The sequence below is a fragment of the Electrona antarctica genome (assembly GCF_951216825.1).
Source record: "Electrona antarctica genome assembly, chromosome: 10".
Taxonomy (NCBI): domain Eukaryota; kingdom Metazoa; phylum Chordata; class Actinopteri; order Myctophiformes; family Myctophidae; genus Electrona; species Electrona antarctica.
The window spans coordinates 51923115-51942859 of NC_136791.1; the positions used below are offsets into that span (position 1 = coordinate 51923115).

The following is a 19745-nucleotide window of genomic DNA, read 5'->3' on the forward strand; positions in this document are numbered from 1 at the left end:
GTTCTGGGACTAACACTGTAAAGATGTCCCCTCAGCCAGCTAGTTCTGGGACTAACACTGTAAAGATGTCCCCTCAGCCAGCTAGTTCTGGGACTAACACAAGCACAACCACCAAACAAACGGGACTACACCAAATCATAAGAAAACAAAAAGAAAGCTATATCTCACACACTGGAAAAGATCTACTCAAAACCAGAGCAAAATGGAATGCTATTTAGCTCTAAACAGAGAATACACAGTAGCAGAATACTTGAGCACAGTAACTGACCCAAAACTAAGGAAAACATTAACTTGATATAGACTCAGTGAACACAGTCTTGCGATTGAGAAAGGCCACCATAGGCAGACCTGGCTCCCAAGAGAAGACAGACTGTGCACCCACTGCACACAAAACGAGGTAGAGACTGAGCTACACTTCCTAACCGTCTGCCCACTGTACCAAGACATCAGAGACATATACTTTCCACGGATTACAATCACCCAAGGAGAGTTTGAAAACATGACTAATGACAAAAAACTCCCATATCTGTTGGGTGAAGTACAACGATGTGCAAACACAGCAGCGAGATTTGTGAGCTGCTGTGACAGAAGGATTTCAAATGGAATACAAGCACCTTAAGGAATACAAACCATTGTGTGTACACTGCTTATAAAAAGTATAAAGCTAACGTCTCCTATATGGATGTATATTGTATAACTATCTCTGACAGAAAATGCACAATCTATAGTTTCACAAGATAGCATTACCCAAAGTGCTAATGTAACAGAGCTCTGTTTACACCTTTATTTAATTCCTATTTATATCCAATATTTATTTGTAAATACATTGTGATTTGATTGTCTTGTTCCACTTCTGCTTTGGCAATGTAAACGTATGTTTTCTTATGCCAATAAAGCTCCTTTGAATATTGAATTGAATTGAATTGAATTGAATTGAATTGAATTAAGAGAGAGAGAGAGAGAGAGTGAGAGAGAGTGAAACAGAGAGAAGGGAGGGAGAGAGAGAGAGAGAGAGAGAGAGAGAGAGAGAGAGCGAGCGAGAGAGTGTTCTACTGTCTGCAGACTGCAACAGTCAGCACATGTAAAATATAATATTAAATCTGTCACATTAGCTCGGGTCACAGATGCTTACTATCGGCACTTCTCTCTAATGGAGGTTTTTCTATAAATCACCCTATCAATTACCCTGCACCATCATGGTATGCATATATTGCAGAAATTTGCAGGAGTAGGCAAACATGCATATTGAATTGCACAACTTATTTATCAAAGAACAGAAGAAAAACAGAAACAAAATAGTGTTAAGATTAGACCCAGTTCTATTTGCTGCAGCGACAGGGGAGAGGTCAGGGAGAAGGCAGAGATGATGTTTATCAGTGCGGGGGGAAAAACTATTTATGAGATGAAGTTCCGTGCTCAGCATGTCATCTCTCTCTCTCTCTCTCTCTCTCTCTTTTATTCATAAACACGATTTGGGGTTTATGACACTGAGTAAGATATAAAATTCACTCGTTTGGAATTAATTGCCACATGGTCTTGTTCCAGACCTCTGCTGTCAGCCACTTCCATCCTGGAATTATCGTGCTCATTAACGCTATTAACGTTATTTACCAAGAAGCATAGTGAAGACCGCAGGGCTGGTCACAGCAGGCAGTGGTGGACAGTAACGGAGTATATTTACTTGAGTACTGTACTTAAAGCTGCTATAAGCAGTAATATGTCAACATTTTAATGACCTTTTTTTTTCCTGTATTCAGACAGCCATCAATGAGTAAAACACTACCAAATTTTATTTTGTCTCTGTAACACATCTAGGGGCCACAATCTGCATTCAAAGATGTTCATAGGTTCCATGGCAGACCCCCCTTGCAATGCACCCTTTGCATAGACTTATCTGTGATGTTAGATCAAGAGGTTTTGTTTCCATATTGTATGCTTTTTTATTAGAATCTAGCTATGGGACCTTGCCTGTTGATACTGTATGGAGGAATGACATACCAAATCTAGATCCAGATTGGAGCAGGGATACAGTGTGGTCTAATGTTATGCTGTCTTCTAGGAATCCTGATCATCAACAAATTCATCTAAATTGTATTCATCGGACATACTTGACCCCCCGTAGATTGTGTGCTATGAGGATTTTAAATACTCCCAACTGCACTTTCTGCACTTCGAACACCATAGGTACATTCTTTCATATGGTTTGGGAGTGTCCGAGTGTCCTCACATTTTGGAATTTGGTTTCTGCTAATCTTTCGATTATTTTACAAATTAACATTACACCCTCCCCTAACATTACACCCATCTTTATTCATATCAAACGATGTATCCCAATTGCCATTGAATAATACCTGTATCCGTGTCTTCTTTGCTGGCGTAACGGCCGCAAAGAAGATGGTTGCTTCTCACTGGAAACCGCCTCATACATTGACATTTCGCCAATGGGCCTTGACCTTTCTAGATATCATCTATCTGGAAATGTCAACGGCGAGATTACACGGAGCGAAAGAGGAAAACATTCATATTTGGTCTGATATTGCAGATTTGGTCAAGGACATGATTTAGTCTTATTATTATTATTTCTTCCCATTGCACAGTAGTGCAATGCAGGTGTGCATTTTGTGGCATCTTTGGTCCCGGGGGGAGGGGTGGGTGGGATTGTTTGTTTTTGTGTTCTTTTCTTTTGCTGTTGTATGTGTTACTTGTTTTGTTTTCTTTATTCATTCATGCTGTTAACATGGTTTATTGTGCTTTTTTGTCTTAAATAAAAAACATTTGATAACAAAAAAAAAAGATAGAAAACTTTGTCATTGGTCGACCAATGACTAAGCTTCTAAGAAATTGCGGCCCGTAGATGAGTCACAGAGACTACATTTTTTGGGAGCGTTTTACTCATTGCTGGCTACCATAAGCCCTCAATGGGGGTTGGGTTTTTGTGCTAATTGGTTTATTTCCTTCAAAATAAGTAGTAAAGTGTGCCACTTGGGATACTATTTACATTATGAAGAGGATATACAAAAAAAAAGATTTTTGAGCGATGGAAATAAGCGAATTAGCACAACAACCCAATACCCCATTCAATTCAATGCAATTCAATTCAATTCATTGAGGGCTTATGGTAGGGGAAATAGCCAATAATGCGCTTTTGCACAAATATAACACCTGGACCTCTTTGGTGGTGAGAAAGCCTTCTAGTCTGAAATTCTCCTTTAAAGCGCAAATAACATGCATTTTAAAACTACAATATCATATTGTCTATGTCCCTCAAAGTTATTTCTAATGGTTTGAGCCTCAATCACCACTGTGATATAACCAGTCCTTGTCCTTTCTTTCTGGACTTTGAAAGCAGTTTTAGCTGCAATACCACAATGTCCTGAGGTGGTGGGGGTGCTGATATGCAGATTATTTAATATTCGAGTCATTATAATACTGATGCTAGATAAAACCAGGCTTGTTTCCATTCCATGCCAGCGTGGAAAATCAACAATGGTGGACATTGTAAACAAAGTGGAAATGCAAATTTGGAACTGAAGACTGAAGAAGAGGAGGAATTATACATTGATGCCATCACGATGAGGACAAAATCAGTTGAGCTGTTCCTGAGAGCAAGGAATCAGCATCTAGTGTAATTATATATAATTAAATGTTGCAATCGGTACAGAGAATCTCCCTCTGATTACATTGTGTGAGGCTGCGTACACACCTACAGAACAAATGTTTGGTCCGTGTGCGATGCCTGATTGCTATTTGATTGCTGCTCCAATTCATTTTCAATGGGAGTCACGTCGTTTGATCGGACAAACCTGTCCGATGTGGGGGCGGAGGGCACAACAAACACATCGGACACCTTGTAGTCAAAACAGCCAACGAACAGGGTGGGACTTCAGATCGGACAGAAGGGTGGGTTTTAACCGCCAACTAATAGGAGAGAACTTCCGTTCTTGACAGCACTGGGTGGGGTTTAGGCTGTAGTCTTCTGAGTTACGTGACACAGACTATTATATCGCTTGTTTGTATGTCTTCTTTTGGCTACGGCCGTGCGTAACTTGGAGAGTCCAAGTTGCGCAAGGCTGTCTCCAGTGAGTCTCCAAGTTCTATTCTATATACAGAAATACAGGACGATAGCCAAAATAGCCGTCGGGCCTCGGCAGTTGTGAGGCTGCATTAATAATTAGTTCTAAAAGCATGTTTTTTTTTACGGGGATCACTATTGATTTTAATAGTAGACGCATATATGTCTAATTGTCTATGAGTAGCCTAGAGTAGAAATGTAATGGCAGCGTACGAGGTTCACATGCGCAAATATAACAGATGTACAAGTTATCGACACGATGTAAGCTTGTAGATCTGTTTATTTTAAGCATGCGCCACCGCCACCACGCAGTTATGACGCGCGCACATGTGGGGGAGAGACCCGATATATGTTATATATGATTAAGAATGAATGCAATTTCAAGTTGTTGCTGCAATCATGATTCATGTTGCTGTTCTCTTCTCTCTGTGTGACTGAAGGTTGCGCCCAAAAAATGTAGACAGTGATTTCCCGCACCCCCTCATGTTATTTTTCCCTCCGTCGTAAAATTACCTCTTTTCTTTTTTTCACTATTTGGTTCGCTTAACATGTCCACGTGTCATTTGTTTACATATTTGGTACGCTTTACAAAGTCCAGTGTGAACACCAAACGGACCAAAATCAAAGTGAACTTTGAGTGTGAAAAACGGCCTCGACAAACTACCGCTAGCTGCTGCTGCAGTCAAGAAAACTACACTGAACATATGTGCATCTATTTCCTCGTATCGTAGCACCGCCCAAATCGCGCAAAGCATTGTGGGACATGGAGGCATCAAATCATAAAAATGTAATCAGTGGTCGGTCGGACAGATCTGTGTGTCCGAAAGGTGTGTACGAAGCCTGAGCATCCAGGAAACTGTCTCAATCGGCTTTGTGGATTGATTGAAACACTCAACTCATGTATATAGATCAGTCTTTCAGTCATAGATGACTGATGTGACGTCATAGATTGGCCTCCGAGTACTCAACAGGGACTATTCTAGAATCAGTCTGCCTTGTTTGTGGCCCAATTTTAGGCAACAACTAAAACAACATCCACATTTTTAGTATGGTGATAACAATAATTAATTTATGTCCGGAGGAAACCACCTAACCATCTTTGAGGTTTTGGATTTTTTTTCTCCTTCATAAATCAGTGCTATAGACCAATTATTTGTTTACAAACATTGAGACTGGTCGCACGGGTGACTGTTTCATGTAATCAATTCCCAACAGATCTCCAAACCTGTTGTTTTGGGGAGCGCTGGTTTCAGTTCATTCAACCTCCTCTTGTGTGTTGGCTAGTGAGGTGCACCCTAGGAGACAGTTATACTTAATTGCGCAACAGTATTGCGCACAGAGCACAGCTGATATACAAGCTCACATCGCATCGCGGATGCGACTGTTTTTTTGTTATCAAATGTTTTTTATTTAAGACAAAATAGCACAATAAAACATGTTAACACCATGAATGAATAAAGAAAACAAAAGTAACACGTACAACAGCAAAAGAAAGGAACACAAAAACAAACAACAAACAAACAATCCCACCCACCCCTCCCCCCGGGACCAAAGATGCCACAAAATGCACACCTGCGTCAAGACTCCTACCACTGTGCAATGGGAAAAAAATAAATAATAATAATAAAGACTAAATCATGTCCTTGACCAAATCTGCAATACCAGAATGTTTTCCTCTTTCGCTCCGTGTAATCTTGCCGCTGACATTTCCAGATAGATGATATCTAGAAAGGTCAACCATCTTCTTTGCGGCCGTTACGCCAGCAAAGAAGACACGGATACGGGTATTATTTAATGGCAATTGGGATACATCGTTTGATATGAATAAAGATGGGGAGGGTGTAATGTTAATTTGTAGAATAATCGAAAGATTAGCAGCAACCAAATTCCAAAATGTGAGAACACTCGGACACTCCCAAACCATATGAAAGAATGTACCTATGGTGTTCGAAGTGCAGAAAGTGCAGTTGGGATTATTCAAAATCCTCATAGCACACAATCTACGGGGGGTCAAGTACGTCCGATGAACAAAATTTAGATGAATTTGTTGATGATCAGGATTCCTAGAAGACAGCATAACATTAGACCACACTGTATCCCTGCTCCAATCTGGATCTAGATTTGGTATGTCATTCCTCCATACAGTATCAACAGGCAAGGTCCCATAACTAGATTCTAATAAAAAAGCATACAATATGGAAACAAAACCTCTTGATGCGGATGCGACTGTTGTGAGTGTAGAGGTCTGTGTGCGCAACACCATCGCGGGACAAAGCATAAATTATACTTGATGGGCTGCAGGTGCGCGTGCAGCCATGGACAAACAGGCTCTGCTGTCGTGATCATGAGCGCACCTCCCGTTCTTATGACAGTGAATGTACCGGTAGGTGTGGTTTTGAGGACAACTGCTTTGAATTGCTATTATTGTTCACACACAACAGAAACCACTGGATTATATATTTCAAGAGTGAGAGACCACAATCAAAATCAGAAAAACAGCATCTGAAAGTTTGATGGGGCATTTTTAGACATGAGTGCAGTTAGAACTTTTCCATTGCATCTTATGAGAGGTTCTTGTGCTGCCGGCCTGCGCGTGCATGCTGGTGCTGATCAGTGTGACGTCGTCTGATAAGGCGTCTATTGAACACCCTTTACGTCTCTGTGTTGGTTAAATAATATTGAGCCAATGAAAAGAATGAAAACATTTTGAACCAATGAAAAGTATTAAAAAGCGCTTCGACAAAAACCTCCTAACTCCACTTGAGCTGGATGTTTTTTCATGTCCTGAAAAATGAACGTTTTGGAGTTAGGTGGTTTTCTTCCAGACAGCAGAGATATATTACATTACAACTGTAATGTGATAAAGAGCTCAAATCATTGTATGAACTGTGGATTATCTCTGACCACAAATCTTTTTACCACGTGGCTCTGCAAGAGCCTAGCTGTCATATGTGTGTAAGTAGAAAGTAAAATATATTTGTAGAGCACAGTTCACAGTCATTGATAGTCAAAGTGCTTCACATCACAAGCATATCAATAAAATAATCAAAAACTGAATAAAACAATCGCCATATAGCAAATCAACCAGAAGAGTCAAAGAACAGACTCAGGCCTCTTTTACACGGCAACCATCTCCAGATAAAACGGCAAAGTCCTGTTGCGTTCTCAATTTTTATTGACCCTTTACACGAGAACGCACACTTTATGAAAACGCTATAATGTCGCTAGGTGGCGGTAACGGGCTGCCAAATAGACCAGTCACCCACATACAAGAAGAAGAACCCCTTCACGCAACCCTATTGGGGTTTTGAATGATTCCAGAACACAACGTGGTTGTGGCCGCAGCCCAGAGCATGCAGACAGAGCGCGCCACGGGATGGTTATATATTGTATAATACATTAGGCTACATAAACGCTGCTGCCGCGGCTGCCGCGGCTGCCGCCTATCACAAGGCTTTTTATTTACATCATGGTTTTACATCCACCATCGCTGATGAGCAGCGCTTTGTAGGCGAGGAGGGAGGCTTGTTCAGGAACTCCATTATATCATATATGGCTCTGCATCAATGTAATAAACATATGCGCTGTGAGCCAACGTGAGCCATGATGTCATACGTTTTGCGGATTCACCGTTTTGCCTGTTTACACGGAGAAGGGATAAAACGTTCTCAAAGATTTCCACTCTGGAAGGGACACCAGCAAACGATACTTTACTTTACGATACGTTTTCTATGAACACCGTTCTCGTGTAAAGACCACCTCAGAATAAAGGAGATGTCTCAGCTGTCTGTGTGGAAGCAGCAAATGCCCGCAGGGCTCAGGCTGTTAGAAGAGCTGCTATGATAGACTGGCTGACCAGGGATCAGATTATGGATTATGATTATATGATCAGATAAAGTAAGAGCAGACAGTGCACGCACAAAGTGCATCAAACCTCAATGGAATCACAGTGCACCAAGTGGCATGTGTGATCATGGATTACTTATTTATCGAGGTGAAAACATGCAATTTCTATAGGCTGCTACAGATGATGCCTCGCCGATACCAGTGTTGTTTTCGTCGACTAAAACTAAGACGAAAAATGTTCGTCGACTACCTTTTTCCACTGACGAAAACTAAATGGAAACTAAATAAAAACTACGCTATGATGACTAAAACTAAGACGAAATATACTGACAATTTCGTCAACAAATAAAAACTAGACTAAAATATTAGGAAGGGACTAGTGGACAAGAGATCTAGTATAAGTCATTTTACAATTGGTTGCATGCTGAAAATAGCCGATCTACAAGCTCACAACGCGTCGCAGCGCGACGCGTTGTGAGCTTGTAGATCGGCTATTTTCAGCAAGTGTAAAAACAGTCACTACGACGGCATCAAGGCCAGCCAAAATACATTTTAGTCGACTAAATCAACTGTAGATTTAGTCGACTAAAATCCTATGATATTTAGTCGACTAAAACTAGACTAACACTAAGACATTCCAGGTGACTAAAATGTGGCTAAAACTAAATGAAAACTATTCAAGAGACTATGACTAAAACTAAAATCAAAATTTGCTGCCAAAAACAACACTGGCCGATACTGTGGTAGAACAGAATGTTAGGTTTGTCGGGACCATTAAATAATGGCTGCCGAAGCAAAGCAAAAGGAAAAAAAAAGAAAAGGGGAGGTAAATGTCATTCCCTGCCGTTGTTTTTCCTTTTTCTCCGCCGTACATAATGTATTATTGTGTCAATTATTTATGCTACGTTGATGAATTGAATACATAGGACCACACTAGAAACAAGTATTCAATCAACAGATCTTTATGTTCAGCCTCGTCTCACCTCATTAACAACACCCAATCAGAATCAACATAGTTTGGAACTGAAGGTTAATAAAACATGATTAACAGTCTGTCTGCATGCAGGAGAAGCTGCAGTCAATTCTATTGATTATGGCATAGTCAATGTTGTGTAGATGCAGTTGAACGCTTTATTACATACTTCAAGGTAATGTCCTTAACACTGTATGTGCATGATTATTAAAAAATCACACCTGTGTGAACTGAGTGGTGTAAGGTCTTATATAGACTGATCAGCTGTGGTCTGACGTAATGTCTGACGTAATGAAATCACACCCGTGTGAACTGGGTGACCATAGCAACCATGCTCATTTTTTGGTACGAACAAACAGACAGACAAACAGACAGACAGACACGTAAACTAACAAAGCCAGTTGTAGGAGTGGTTTACTTTACACCACTCAAAAAATGACAAACTGCAAAGGATGACAATGACAGGCAGCTGCAAAGATAGGACTGACTAACTTGATGGGAAAAGAAAATGTAAACGTTGCATAGCAACTTGTCTTGGTTGTGCAATAAGTCGGGGATGTGTCTATGATTTTGCGAAATTTGCTAACCATTTAATAAAAGCAAAACATCACGACGGGCCAATTATATTGTCATATCACAGCTAAGGGGCTTTGCTTGAATACATGCCGTTCTGTGCTTGGACGTGTGTGTGATATCTGGGAACCAATAATCTCTTGGACATATGTGTTCCAGTGTACTCATCCTGTACCACCTATGGTGTCGGCCTGTCTGAGACCTTCTCAGCCGGGACCCCCACTGGTGATGGCTTGTTTATACTGCCTTTTGTCTGAGTTCAGTTCCTGAGTCACATATAAGGACAGTGGATCAAAGGGCTACAGTGATCCCAATTCTACCTTCCAGGGCAACACATTCTCATCCCATGTCATAATTTTACCTCGCCTTCTGACGTTTGGCAAATACTTCAATTACCTCGATTCTTGACGTATTTTGGAAAATATTACGTCATTTGCGTGACTTTAATGTGAAAAGGTCACGCTCTGACGTTTTTTATTTTTCTGTCTAAAATAATCTGAAGCTATATTATTATTCATGTCATGTTAGAGCAGGTCTGAAATAAATGTCAGAGCTGATATCGACATATAAATATGAAATAAATGCTTAAACATGTCACTATGTCTAATGTTATAACCATTGGGTTAACCAATGCTAACAGCTTCCCTGCTAAAGTATGCAAATTCCGCTAAAATCCGCCTTTTTGTACACAATCGTTTTGGAAGATAATACTAGTCTTTTACTAACTGGCTAACAGAAATAGCAGATAAAGAAGTATTAACAAAAGTGTGTTTATTTTGGTCCGCCTAAAGCTAATTCATGCTAATGTTCCAGCTGGGGGCACTGGTGGAAAATGCGGAAATGGCTTCCTATTTCCAATAGCAGAAGAAGAAGACAAACAAATTTAATGTAAACATTGTAACATTATGTCACCATAACGTGGTTATTATTAGTTGCTTTGGAATGTACCTGCCACAAAAATTAAGGTCATAATAACGCAGATCGCATCGATATGTAATATAGTGCGATAATGTACTTGTTTTAGCTACAGAGGATTGATATCAATATATTAGCTAAATGTAGCTAACGGCTATCGTTGCGGCGTTGCCAGTTTCTGCGAGAGAAATAAGCAACCCGCCCGGTATATGAAAACAAGCCCAAGCCCCCCAAAAACGCAACCTGCAAGGCTGCAACTACCAATAAGCTCAAAGTCGCTTATAATAAGAGGACTTGGCAACCCTCGCTACAGGAAGTTGGTCCTACATGTTTTTATTATTATTTATATTCACCGAGTAGTGTCAAATGACTTAACTTCCTGTAGCGAGGGTTGCCAAGTCCTCTTATTATAAGCGACTTTGAGCTTATTGGTAGTTGCAGCCTTGCGGGTTGCGTTTTTGGGTGGCTTGTTTCTAAAGTTTCCAGTGATTTTCACACATTTCCATGTCAAGGACCCCCAGAATTATGTATTGTCCAAGAACCCTACATCAAAAAAAATATTTTGTGCCAGGGACTGGGACCCCATATCAGATTTGGACAAGATTTGTGTTGTTAAATGCTTGTAGATCGGCTATTTCCGCTTATTTTGGGCTTGTTTTCATATACCGGGCGGGTTTGCTTATTTCTCTCGCAGAAACTGGCAACTAATAATAACCACGTTATGGTGACATAATGTTACAATGTTTACACTAAATTCGTTCGAGTCTTCTTCTTCTGCTATTGGAAATAGGAAGCCATTTCCGCATTTTCCACCAGTGCCCCCAGCTGGAACATTAGCATGAATTAGCTTTAGGCGGACCAAAATAAACACACTTTTTACAAACTATCAGTGTTAATACTTCTTTATCTGCTATTTCTGTTAGCCAGTTAGTAAAAGACTAGTATTATCTTCCAAAACGATTGTGTACAAAAAGGCGGATTTTAGCGGAATTTGCATACTTTAGCAGGGAAGCTGTATGTGTAGTTAGCATCGGTTAACCCAATGGTTATAACATTACACATAGTGACATGTTTAAGCATTTATTTCATATTTATATGTCGATATCAGCTCTGACATTTATTTCAGACCTGCTCTAACATGACATGAATAATAATATAGCTTCAGATTATTTTAGACAGAAAAATAAGAAACGTCAGAGCGTGACCTTTTTACACTTAAGTCACGCCATGACGTAATATTTTTCCGAAATACGTCAATACTTGAGGTAATTGAAGTATTTGCCAAATGTCAGAAGGTGAGGTAATCATGATGAGACAATGTTGTCCAGGGGGGTGGGTAGTGGCCAACTGTCTGGAGTAAAAGTGTATTTATACTCTTTATAAACCAGTTAGATTTCAATGTAACTTGGTCGGTCAGTTGGGCTGGTCACTACCTGCATGTGGCCAGCCAGGCCTGTGTGAGCCTATGCTATGCTGTGCTGTACTTTGCTGAAATAAACAACAACATCGGAACATCTCATCTGCCATCGTGCCGTGTCACACTTTTCTCCACTTAACAGTATTTTTGTATGGTAGGACTATATTTGCAGATTTATCCTAGGTTGTCCTTTTACAACTCACCATGTACCATGTATGAAAATATTGAGTTGCCCTCTCTCACTATAAGAAGACAGCGTAATTGGACCCAGTTTATTTTTAAATGGTAATTACACTTCAACTATCCACAATATCTCAAAGAGTTTCTAGTACCATTCACTACCAATTACCAGCTGAGGCACTCCGCTCAACCCTATTTTTCTGTTCCAAAAGTCTCCAATGCATTAGGTAAGAAAGCATTCATATTTAAAGCCCCCTCTGATTGGAACAATTTACCAACGCATATTCGAACCATTTCATCTTTTAATATGTTCAAAAGCGCACTGTCTGCATGTGCTGCTTACAGCGGCCATCAAATGCATTACAATTAAATGGCTAAAACCAGCCCCACCAACATATAGTATGTGGGTGGAAAAAATATGGGACATTTACCAGATGGAACAAATTACATAATGCCCTGAGGCTTCAACCAAACATATTTAGTAAAAGATGGAGTCCTGTACTGCCTCTACTAATGAGGTAGCAGGTTTCGGAATCTCGAGTAACAACTCACCGAATATACTTCTCCCCAGACCTTCTGGTGTGCTCATACGCTTTCCTCTGTCTCCAGTCATGTCTGTCCTCAGTATTGTTCAACTTCCCATTGTTGTCGACGCTCTGTTGTTTTTGTCTCGCTACTTGTATTTTATTTCCTTGTTTTTATGGTGAATACTTGTATTTTAGTGTATAATATATATATATATATATTCTGTGAAAGTATGAAACAGCTGAGGTTGTGAAAAAAAGAAGAAAAAACTGAAATAATAACAAAGTTAAAAAGAAAAAAAAGCGCACTGTCTTCTTATATTACGACATCTTGTACATGACCATCTCACTCCATTTTATTTATTATTTATATATTCATACACTATTACTTAATATTACTTACTTATGTGGTGTATTATGAATCATATAAGCATATATCATAACTACTTTGGACAGCTACAAAGGTTTCTCTTAGGCAGTGTGGAGATTTCATGACTGGACGACCATAAGTAAAGCATGTTTACACTTACAACGAGCGGGACCAAAAGGGGGCTATTGTCAATGTCTGAGCTAGCAACACCTCACGAGGTTAGAATGCAAATCCTTTTGTTCTGAACCCCTTTGAAGCCTGGTCTCCTGTGGTGTGAATCTAGAATTCTCCAGTGACAATTTGGGAGAGAGAGAGACTTTTGTCTTTCTTAAACTGAGTTAAGGTTTCAATATTTACTTGCTTAAAATGTCTTAAAACACCCTTCTGTCATTATAGAATGTTAACATAGGGTATTTCAGGAATATAGTTTTATGTACCGAGTTCATTCATTTCTTAAATATAGTCAGTTCAGTTTTATATACTTTCATTATGTTTAGCAACGGTTTTATTGTATTCTCATTTCACCATTGGAACAAATGTATTTTTAGGACTGTATTTCTTGCTCCGTTAAAAGTTGTACTATGTTGAGAAATCTTCTTTGTCTAGAACGCCCGCCTCTAACCGGAAGCCTGGCTCAGACCTCATTGGTTAAAAGTCAGGAAGTGTTCATGTCCAGTGAGGGGAGGGACTTCTGGGGAAAGCAAATCTTGTGTGTATATAATGCCTCGGACGTTTTCATTCAGGGCTGTATCGATTAGTCTCATTTTGGACCGGAGGCTGGTATAGAGACAGACCACTGCGTGTACCTTTTCATACGCTGTTTTGTAACGACCTGACTATTTGTGTTTACCAAATAAATACGGATGTCATGAGACCACCATCACGCGTTTTTCCTTTGTTCCTTTCTCCTGCTCCTCCTCCGAGACGACGCACACATCGAGGGAAAGATTCCACACTTACTTACTCCTCTTCGTCTTCAATAGGATTGTTCATTGTAGTTTCTTACTTTATTACTATATTACTATACTCTCATGCAAACAATGAACTTACAATCAATGAGATTATCTAAATGTTTCTTTGTATCAAAAGTTCTCCAATGCTGAAAACCAAATTAAATGTATCTTAATGCTGACCTATAGTGACAATGATACTGACGGAACAACTTTTCCATCTTGTTGCTACTCTGCTTGTCTAGTGCAATACCCTGTTTTGTGTTGTTTTGTGTTTTGTGTTTGTTTTCTTTTCCTTTTTTTCTTTTCTGTTAATTACCTTGTATTGACTGTGTACTTGTGGACCCTCTTGAAAACGAGATATTGTATCTCAAGGGGCATTCCAAATAAAGAATTTCATATAGAGGGTATGGTATGAACCAGATACCACATGTGCATATGGAGTCACGCACGCACGCACGCACGCACGCACGCACGCACGCACGCACGCACGCACACAAACACGTTACGATTTGACTGTGTGTACAGATGAAGGTCTATTTTCCTTATCATTTGGTTTCCGCATATACTATACGTGTTCCCCTGAACCAACCTGTTGGTGTATCCCAGGGCAATGCAGAAGTGCCAGGTGATGGTCTGCAGCTGCGAGCTGGGAATGGTGACCAGGGCCTTGATGATGACGAAGATGTGAATGGGCGTCCAGCAGACGATGAAGACGGCCACCACCACCAGCACCATGCGCGTGATGCGACGCAGGTTCCTGTCCTTCTCCTGCAATGGCAGAGGTGTGATGAAAATGTACATGCGTGTGTGTGTGTGTGTGTGTGTGTGTGTGTGTGTGTGTGTGTGTGTGTGTGTGTGTGTGTGCGTGCGTGCGTGGGCCGTGGGGTTAATAGTTATTGAATTGAATTGAAATAGATTAATTGTATTCAAATAATAAAATCTAATTGATTCAAATGTTTGTGTTGTATCAAAATTTCCCCCTAATCGCATCCATCTACTCTACTGTAACAGCATGTCTTGTTTTGTTCGTTTTTTCCGTTGATTCAACAACATTAACCCATTTTGGGCGGGAACCCCTTTTGGTGTTTTAAACATTATAATTTAGCTATTGAAAAATAGCAGATCTACAAGCTCATAGCGCGCCACCGAGTGGCGCGCTACGAGCTTGTAGGTCTGCTATTTTTGAAAAATCGTGAAAATATTTATTTCAGAAAACTGGAGGATTTAGAAGATTTTTTTTTGAATTTCGACGTCAGGCCTAAATGGATTAAAGTCCACCAAATCTCAAAGTCTCCCATTAAAAGCAGCATGCTCATTACCAACAGTCTTGAGGGTGAAAATAATTGGTGCCTCGACAATCCACTTTCTTTCACTGAATACAAATTGTGTACATCCTCGCGCTCAATGAAATGGTCGCCTAATAGCGCTCATTTGCAATTAGAGTACAGTGACTGCATGTGTGTGTGCTCGCCTGCTCAAGGAAACCATATGTGCTTGTAGGTTTTCCCCCCCTTCCATTATGAGATAAGAAATCGATAATTTAATCAATCCTGCAGCTTGTGCTATATATAGATAAGGTGTTCTGTACGAACCCGAAAAGGCACCATAAAGAATCAGAACCCCCCCCCCCCCCCCCCCCCCAGTAGGTTTAATATAACATGAATTACAAAAAAATAATTAATGTAAATTTATTGTGATACCGATAAATATGAACTTAACCCATTTTGGGCGGGAACCCCTTTTGGTGTTAGCATTATGTTATGCTTTAGCTATTGAAAAATAGCAGATCTACAAGCTCATAGCGCGCCACCGAGTGGCGTGCTACGAGCTTGTAGGTCTGCTATTTTTGAAAAATCAAAGAACCACTGACATAGAAACATAGCTTTTTCAGAAAACTGTCAGGATGTAGAAGACATTTTTAGAATCTGATCTCAGGTCAAAATGGGTTAAAGTAGCCTATAATTCCTTAGTTCCATTAATAAGTGGATCACAATCAATTGATTGATGAAATAAACAGCCTCTGAAAATTCGACACACAGCCCACCCATCTGACCACTCAACATGGCAGCCTATCAGTGAGCAGATGTTCAAGTGGGCCCGGATCCAACTACGTGCTTCAATGTTTTGCTTTACTGGACATGTTAAGCCATCCTGGGTCCAAATTGAACTCCTATCCTCAAGAGATCTATTCCTTGCTATACTCAGCTGTAAACCCTTTTGTCATCAATACTATAAATATTTGGTTTGAAATCTATAAATTCATGGGAAACTGTGCAAAGCTTCATGGGAAGCTTTGCACCAATTTGGGGAAATGAACATTTTATTCCAGCTAGAAGGGATCTGGGATTTAAATTATGGTTAAATAAAGGCTTTGAGGTTTATTACTGGAGACAGCTATGATACTCATCACTGTACCCTATATGATAATGTGGGCTGGTCTTCTCTAGACTGAAAGACGCAATAATCACTGGCACCTCTTCATATATAAAGCCCTGGTCGGGAAATTACTATCATATATTTCTTCCATGTTACAGTACATCAGAAACCTAGTCACATTGTAACTCGCTCCAGTGATTGGCTAGGCCTTCTGGTCCCTTTTGCCAACTCTGAACTTTCAGCATCTGTGCACCTGATTCTTGGAATGTCTTGCAACAAGAACTTAAACTTAATACCCTGGCATCAATTGGTCATTTTAGGAATTTACTCAATAACCGTCCATCACCTGTATGTTGCTGTTTTAACTGATTGCTAATACATAATTGTATTAACGGTTTGTTGTAACTAATATTGTTGTTGTATTACTGGGTTTTTTTGTATGTATATCTCGGCATCATTGTAAATGAGGGGTTCCCTCAATGGTCTCTCCGAGAATTTAAATAAAGGTTGAATGAATGAATGAATAAAGAAAGTGGTGGATCTATACGAGAATGGCAATCTAGTTAAAAATGTCTTTTGAGGGGCTGAGGAGGAGATATGAGGTACCACTTCTTTAAATACTTGCAAATCAAAAATTGTATGAATGGGAGGAGATTAAAACATTCTGGAGGTCTGTGGTCCATTATGTCTCTCAGATTACATCAGGTCCAGTTCCTCTTTGTCCTAAATTATGTATACTCAGTATTTATCCATTCAATTGTACACTAAATAGTAAAGAAAAAATAATGACTGTTACAGGCCAGACGCTCAATTGCGCTATGTTGGAAGAATGTCAATGCCCCTACGATCGGCTTTTGGCTGAGGAATTTAACGACCAGCTTGGCACATGAGGAACTAACATATGTAATTAGGAAGAAACCTGCTGTATTCTATAAGATATGGGAGAAGTTCTTGGACTTCATTAAGCGAGGTGATATTGAAGAGGCTTTGGATGTATAGTGGTTAATTGGAGTAGTCAGCTGTAGGGTGGGGGTAAGGAACTGTGATGGGACATTGTGCATGTTTGTTTAACTGTATGTAATGTGTATTTTTGTTGTTGTATTATTCTTTTTTTTTTTTTTGTATTTATGGACATTTCCTGATGTTTCTTCGAAGATTTTGTTTAGTATTTGTGCTGCCATGGGGTTGGGGGGGGTTAAAAATATATGTGAATAATTGCTTTGAAAATACTATGTTGTAAAGAAAAATCAATAAACATATGTTAAAAAAAATAAAATAAAAAGTGGGCCCGGATCTGGAAAAGGTTGAGAATTACTCCATTAAATAACACTCCAGCATCCTACCTTAGAGCCAGACAGCATGCGTACACTCTTCAGGCGCAGGATCATGAGTCCATAGCACACAGTGATGATGAGGACGGGCACGATGAAGGCAAAGATAAACACACAGATCTTCAGGAGGGTCTCCCAGTACCAGGAAGGATGGGGGAATATCAGTGTACAGTCAACACCAGAGGCTGGGTAAGAGAGAACACACGCACACGCGCACACACACACACACACACACACACACACACACACACACACACACACACACACACACACACACACACACACACACACACACACACACACACACACACACACACACACACACACACACACACACACACACACACACACACACACACACACACACACACACACACACACACACACACACACACACACAAAAGCAAAATTAATAACCCCATTCAAATTTCTACGAGCTCACAACACATCCCATTTTGAAGCATAGTAACAAAAGGTCAAACTATAAACAAAAATGTTACAGTTATAAAACAGCCTATATAGTAGGTGACAGACTACAATATGGGGTTTCCTAACCACTGCTCTTCAGGCACACACAAATGCCTCAATATCTGTCCAAAAAGCTTGAGAAAATAGCTCGCTGGTTTTTTCACCTTCCTTTTTCAAGCTTCATCCTCCATTACAACTGTCAGCACCTCCTTCTATGCTTCTCTTCCTGAAACCTCTACCTACTCTGGTCTTAGATAAAACAATGTTCTGGACACAGCCTTAAGTATGATTTATTGTATTCCCTGTGTGTGTCCATATCGAATATGGAAATAATAACTTTTTTCCCCCTGTTGCTACAACTTGATACATTGATCAAATTAACTAGAAAAAAAGCATCCACCCCAACCTCCATACAGATTTCCTGAAAAATAAAGATTTTGGACAAACAAGGTTACTGCCCAACAACAACGACGATCAAATTCACTGAACCCAACTCATCTGAAGACGGTACCCCAAATACCCCCAGCAGCCCATGATGGCATCAACGCAACAGTAGCCATGAGCCACTTATATATCTTATCTCACGATTGTGTACAGTACACACGAGTGCAGGACTCACACCTCAGTAATTTCACTGCTCCAATTAGAACTAGCAATTATAGAGATTGTCCTGTCAGATAGGGCTGTATTTCCGTGCATTTATGTTCTTGGCCATGCTAACCTGCACATTAGTCATCCAGGCGTAGGGCTGTGTAAAGAAAATGCTCTCAAAGGCAATTACACAGGCAAAACCCTATAACCCTAAAAAACCCTCTCAAATGTTCTTATGCAAGTTGCCAGAGCGCTTAATGACGATGAAAAAAATTGCTAACCTCTGACCTTTAACCCTTTTAAGCCTGACCTCAAAATTTAAAAAAAAATCTTCTAAATCCTCCAGTTTTCTGAAATAAATATTTTCACGATATTTCAAAAATAGCAGACCTACAAGCTCATAGCGCGCCACTCGGTGGCGCGCTATGAGCTGGTAGATCTGCTATTTTTCAATAGCTAAATTATGACATAATGTTTAAAACACCAAAAGGGGTTCCCGCCCAAAATGGGGTAAAAGAAAAGGTACACAGTACAATTATCGGCGTTAACTTAACTCAGAGTGTAGTAGTGCCATAGAGTATATAAAAGGATAGAGACTGAACTGGCGCGAAGCTCCGCCCCCCAGCTATTCATGTCAGTGGAAGTTGCTCAGTGGCGTTTTGAAGCACCCGGAAGACTGCCGGAAGTACCTCCTCAAATTTGAGGTCCGGGGTGACGTAGGGAGTGATGGTCCTACATGTTAAAGGCCAGCTGCACAGGGTTTCCCGGTCATGAATACACGGGTCCGCCTGTAGTCCCTCCTCCTACCACTAGGGCCCAGAGCTTCAACGTTGAATAGCCTCACTGGCCCCTTGAGTAGTGCATTAGCCTGGCGCAGCCACACTTCACCCGCCCCTATTGCATATGCATACAGTACGCCCCGAGGCGTAGTCCAGCGCAGTGGTATATTAGTCATTCAGTGCCACCTGGTGAACACCAGTTTTGGCCCTCGTTGCCACCGAAGCCCATTATAAATAAAAGAAAGAAAATGAAATGATATTGTGCATGTAATGTGCATGTCATCACCTGACATGCAGATTAGAGCAATTTTCAAAATATGGATAAAAAAATAAATATAGGGTCGGTAATATATTTTTTTTCTTCCAAAAATGCGTCC

The 19745-nt window shown here is 40.2% G+C and overlaps 1 protein-coding gene across 3 annotated transcripts in view; it reads right to left on the reverse strand.

The window, feature by feature from the left end:
* oprm1 (opioid receptor, mu 1) overlaps window positions 1-19745 on the reverse strand; it is a 131049-nt gene that overhangs the window by 21586 nt on the left and 89718 nt on the right. For all 3 annotated transcript variants that reach the window (XR_013791001.1, XR_013791002.1, XM_079512646.1), the window contains exons 3-4: window positions 17543-17715; window positions 14413-14591 (exon numbers count right to left, since the gene is read on the reverse strand). Coding sequence is in view for 1 of the 3 variants with exons in the window: in XM_079512646.1 (XP_079368772.1) it covers window positions 14413-14591; window positions 17543-17715 (352 nt within the window). In the remaining 2 variants the exon portion in view is untranslated. The remainder of the gene's footprint in view (window positions 1-14412; window positions 14592-17542; window positions 17716-19745) is intronic.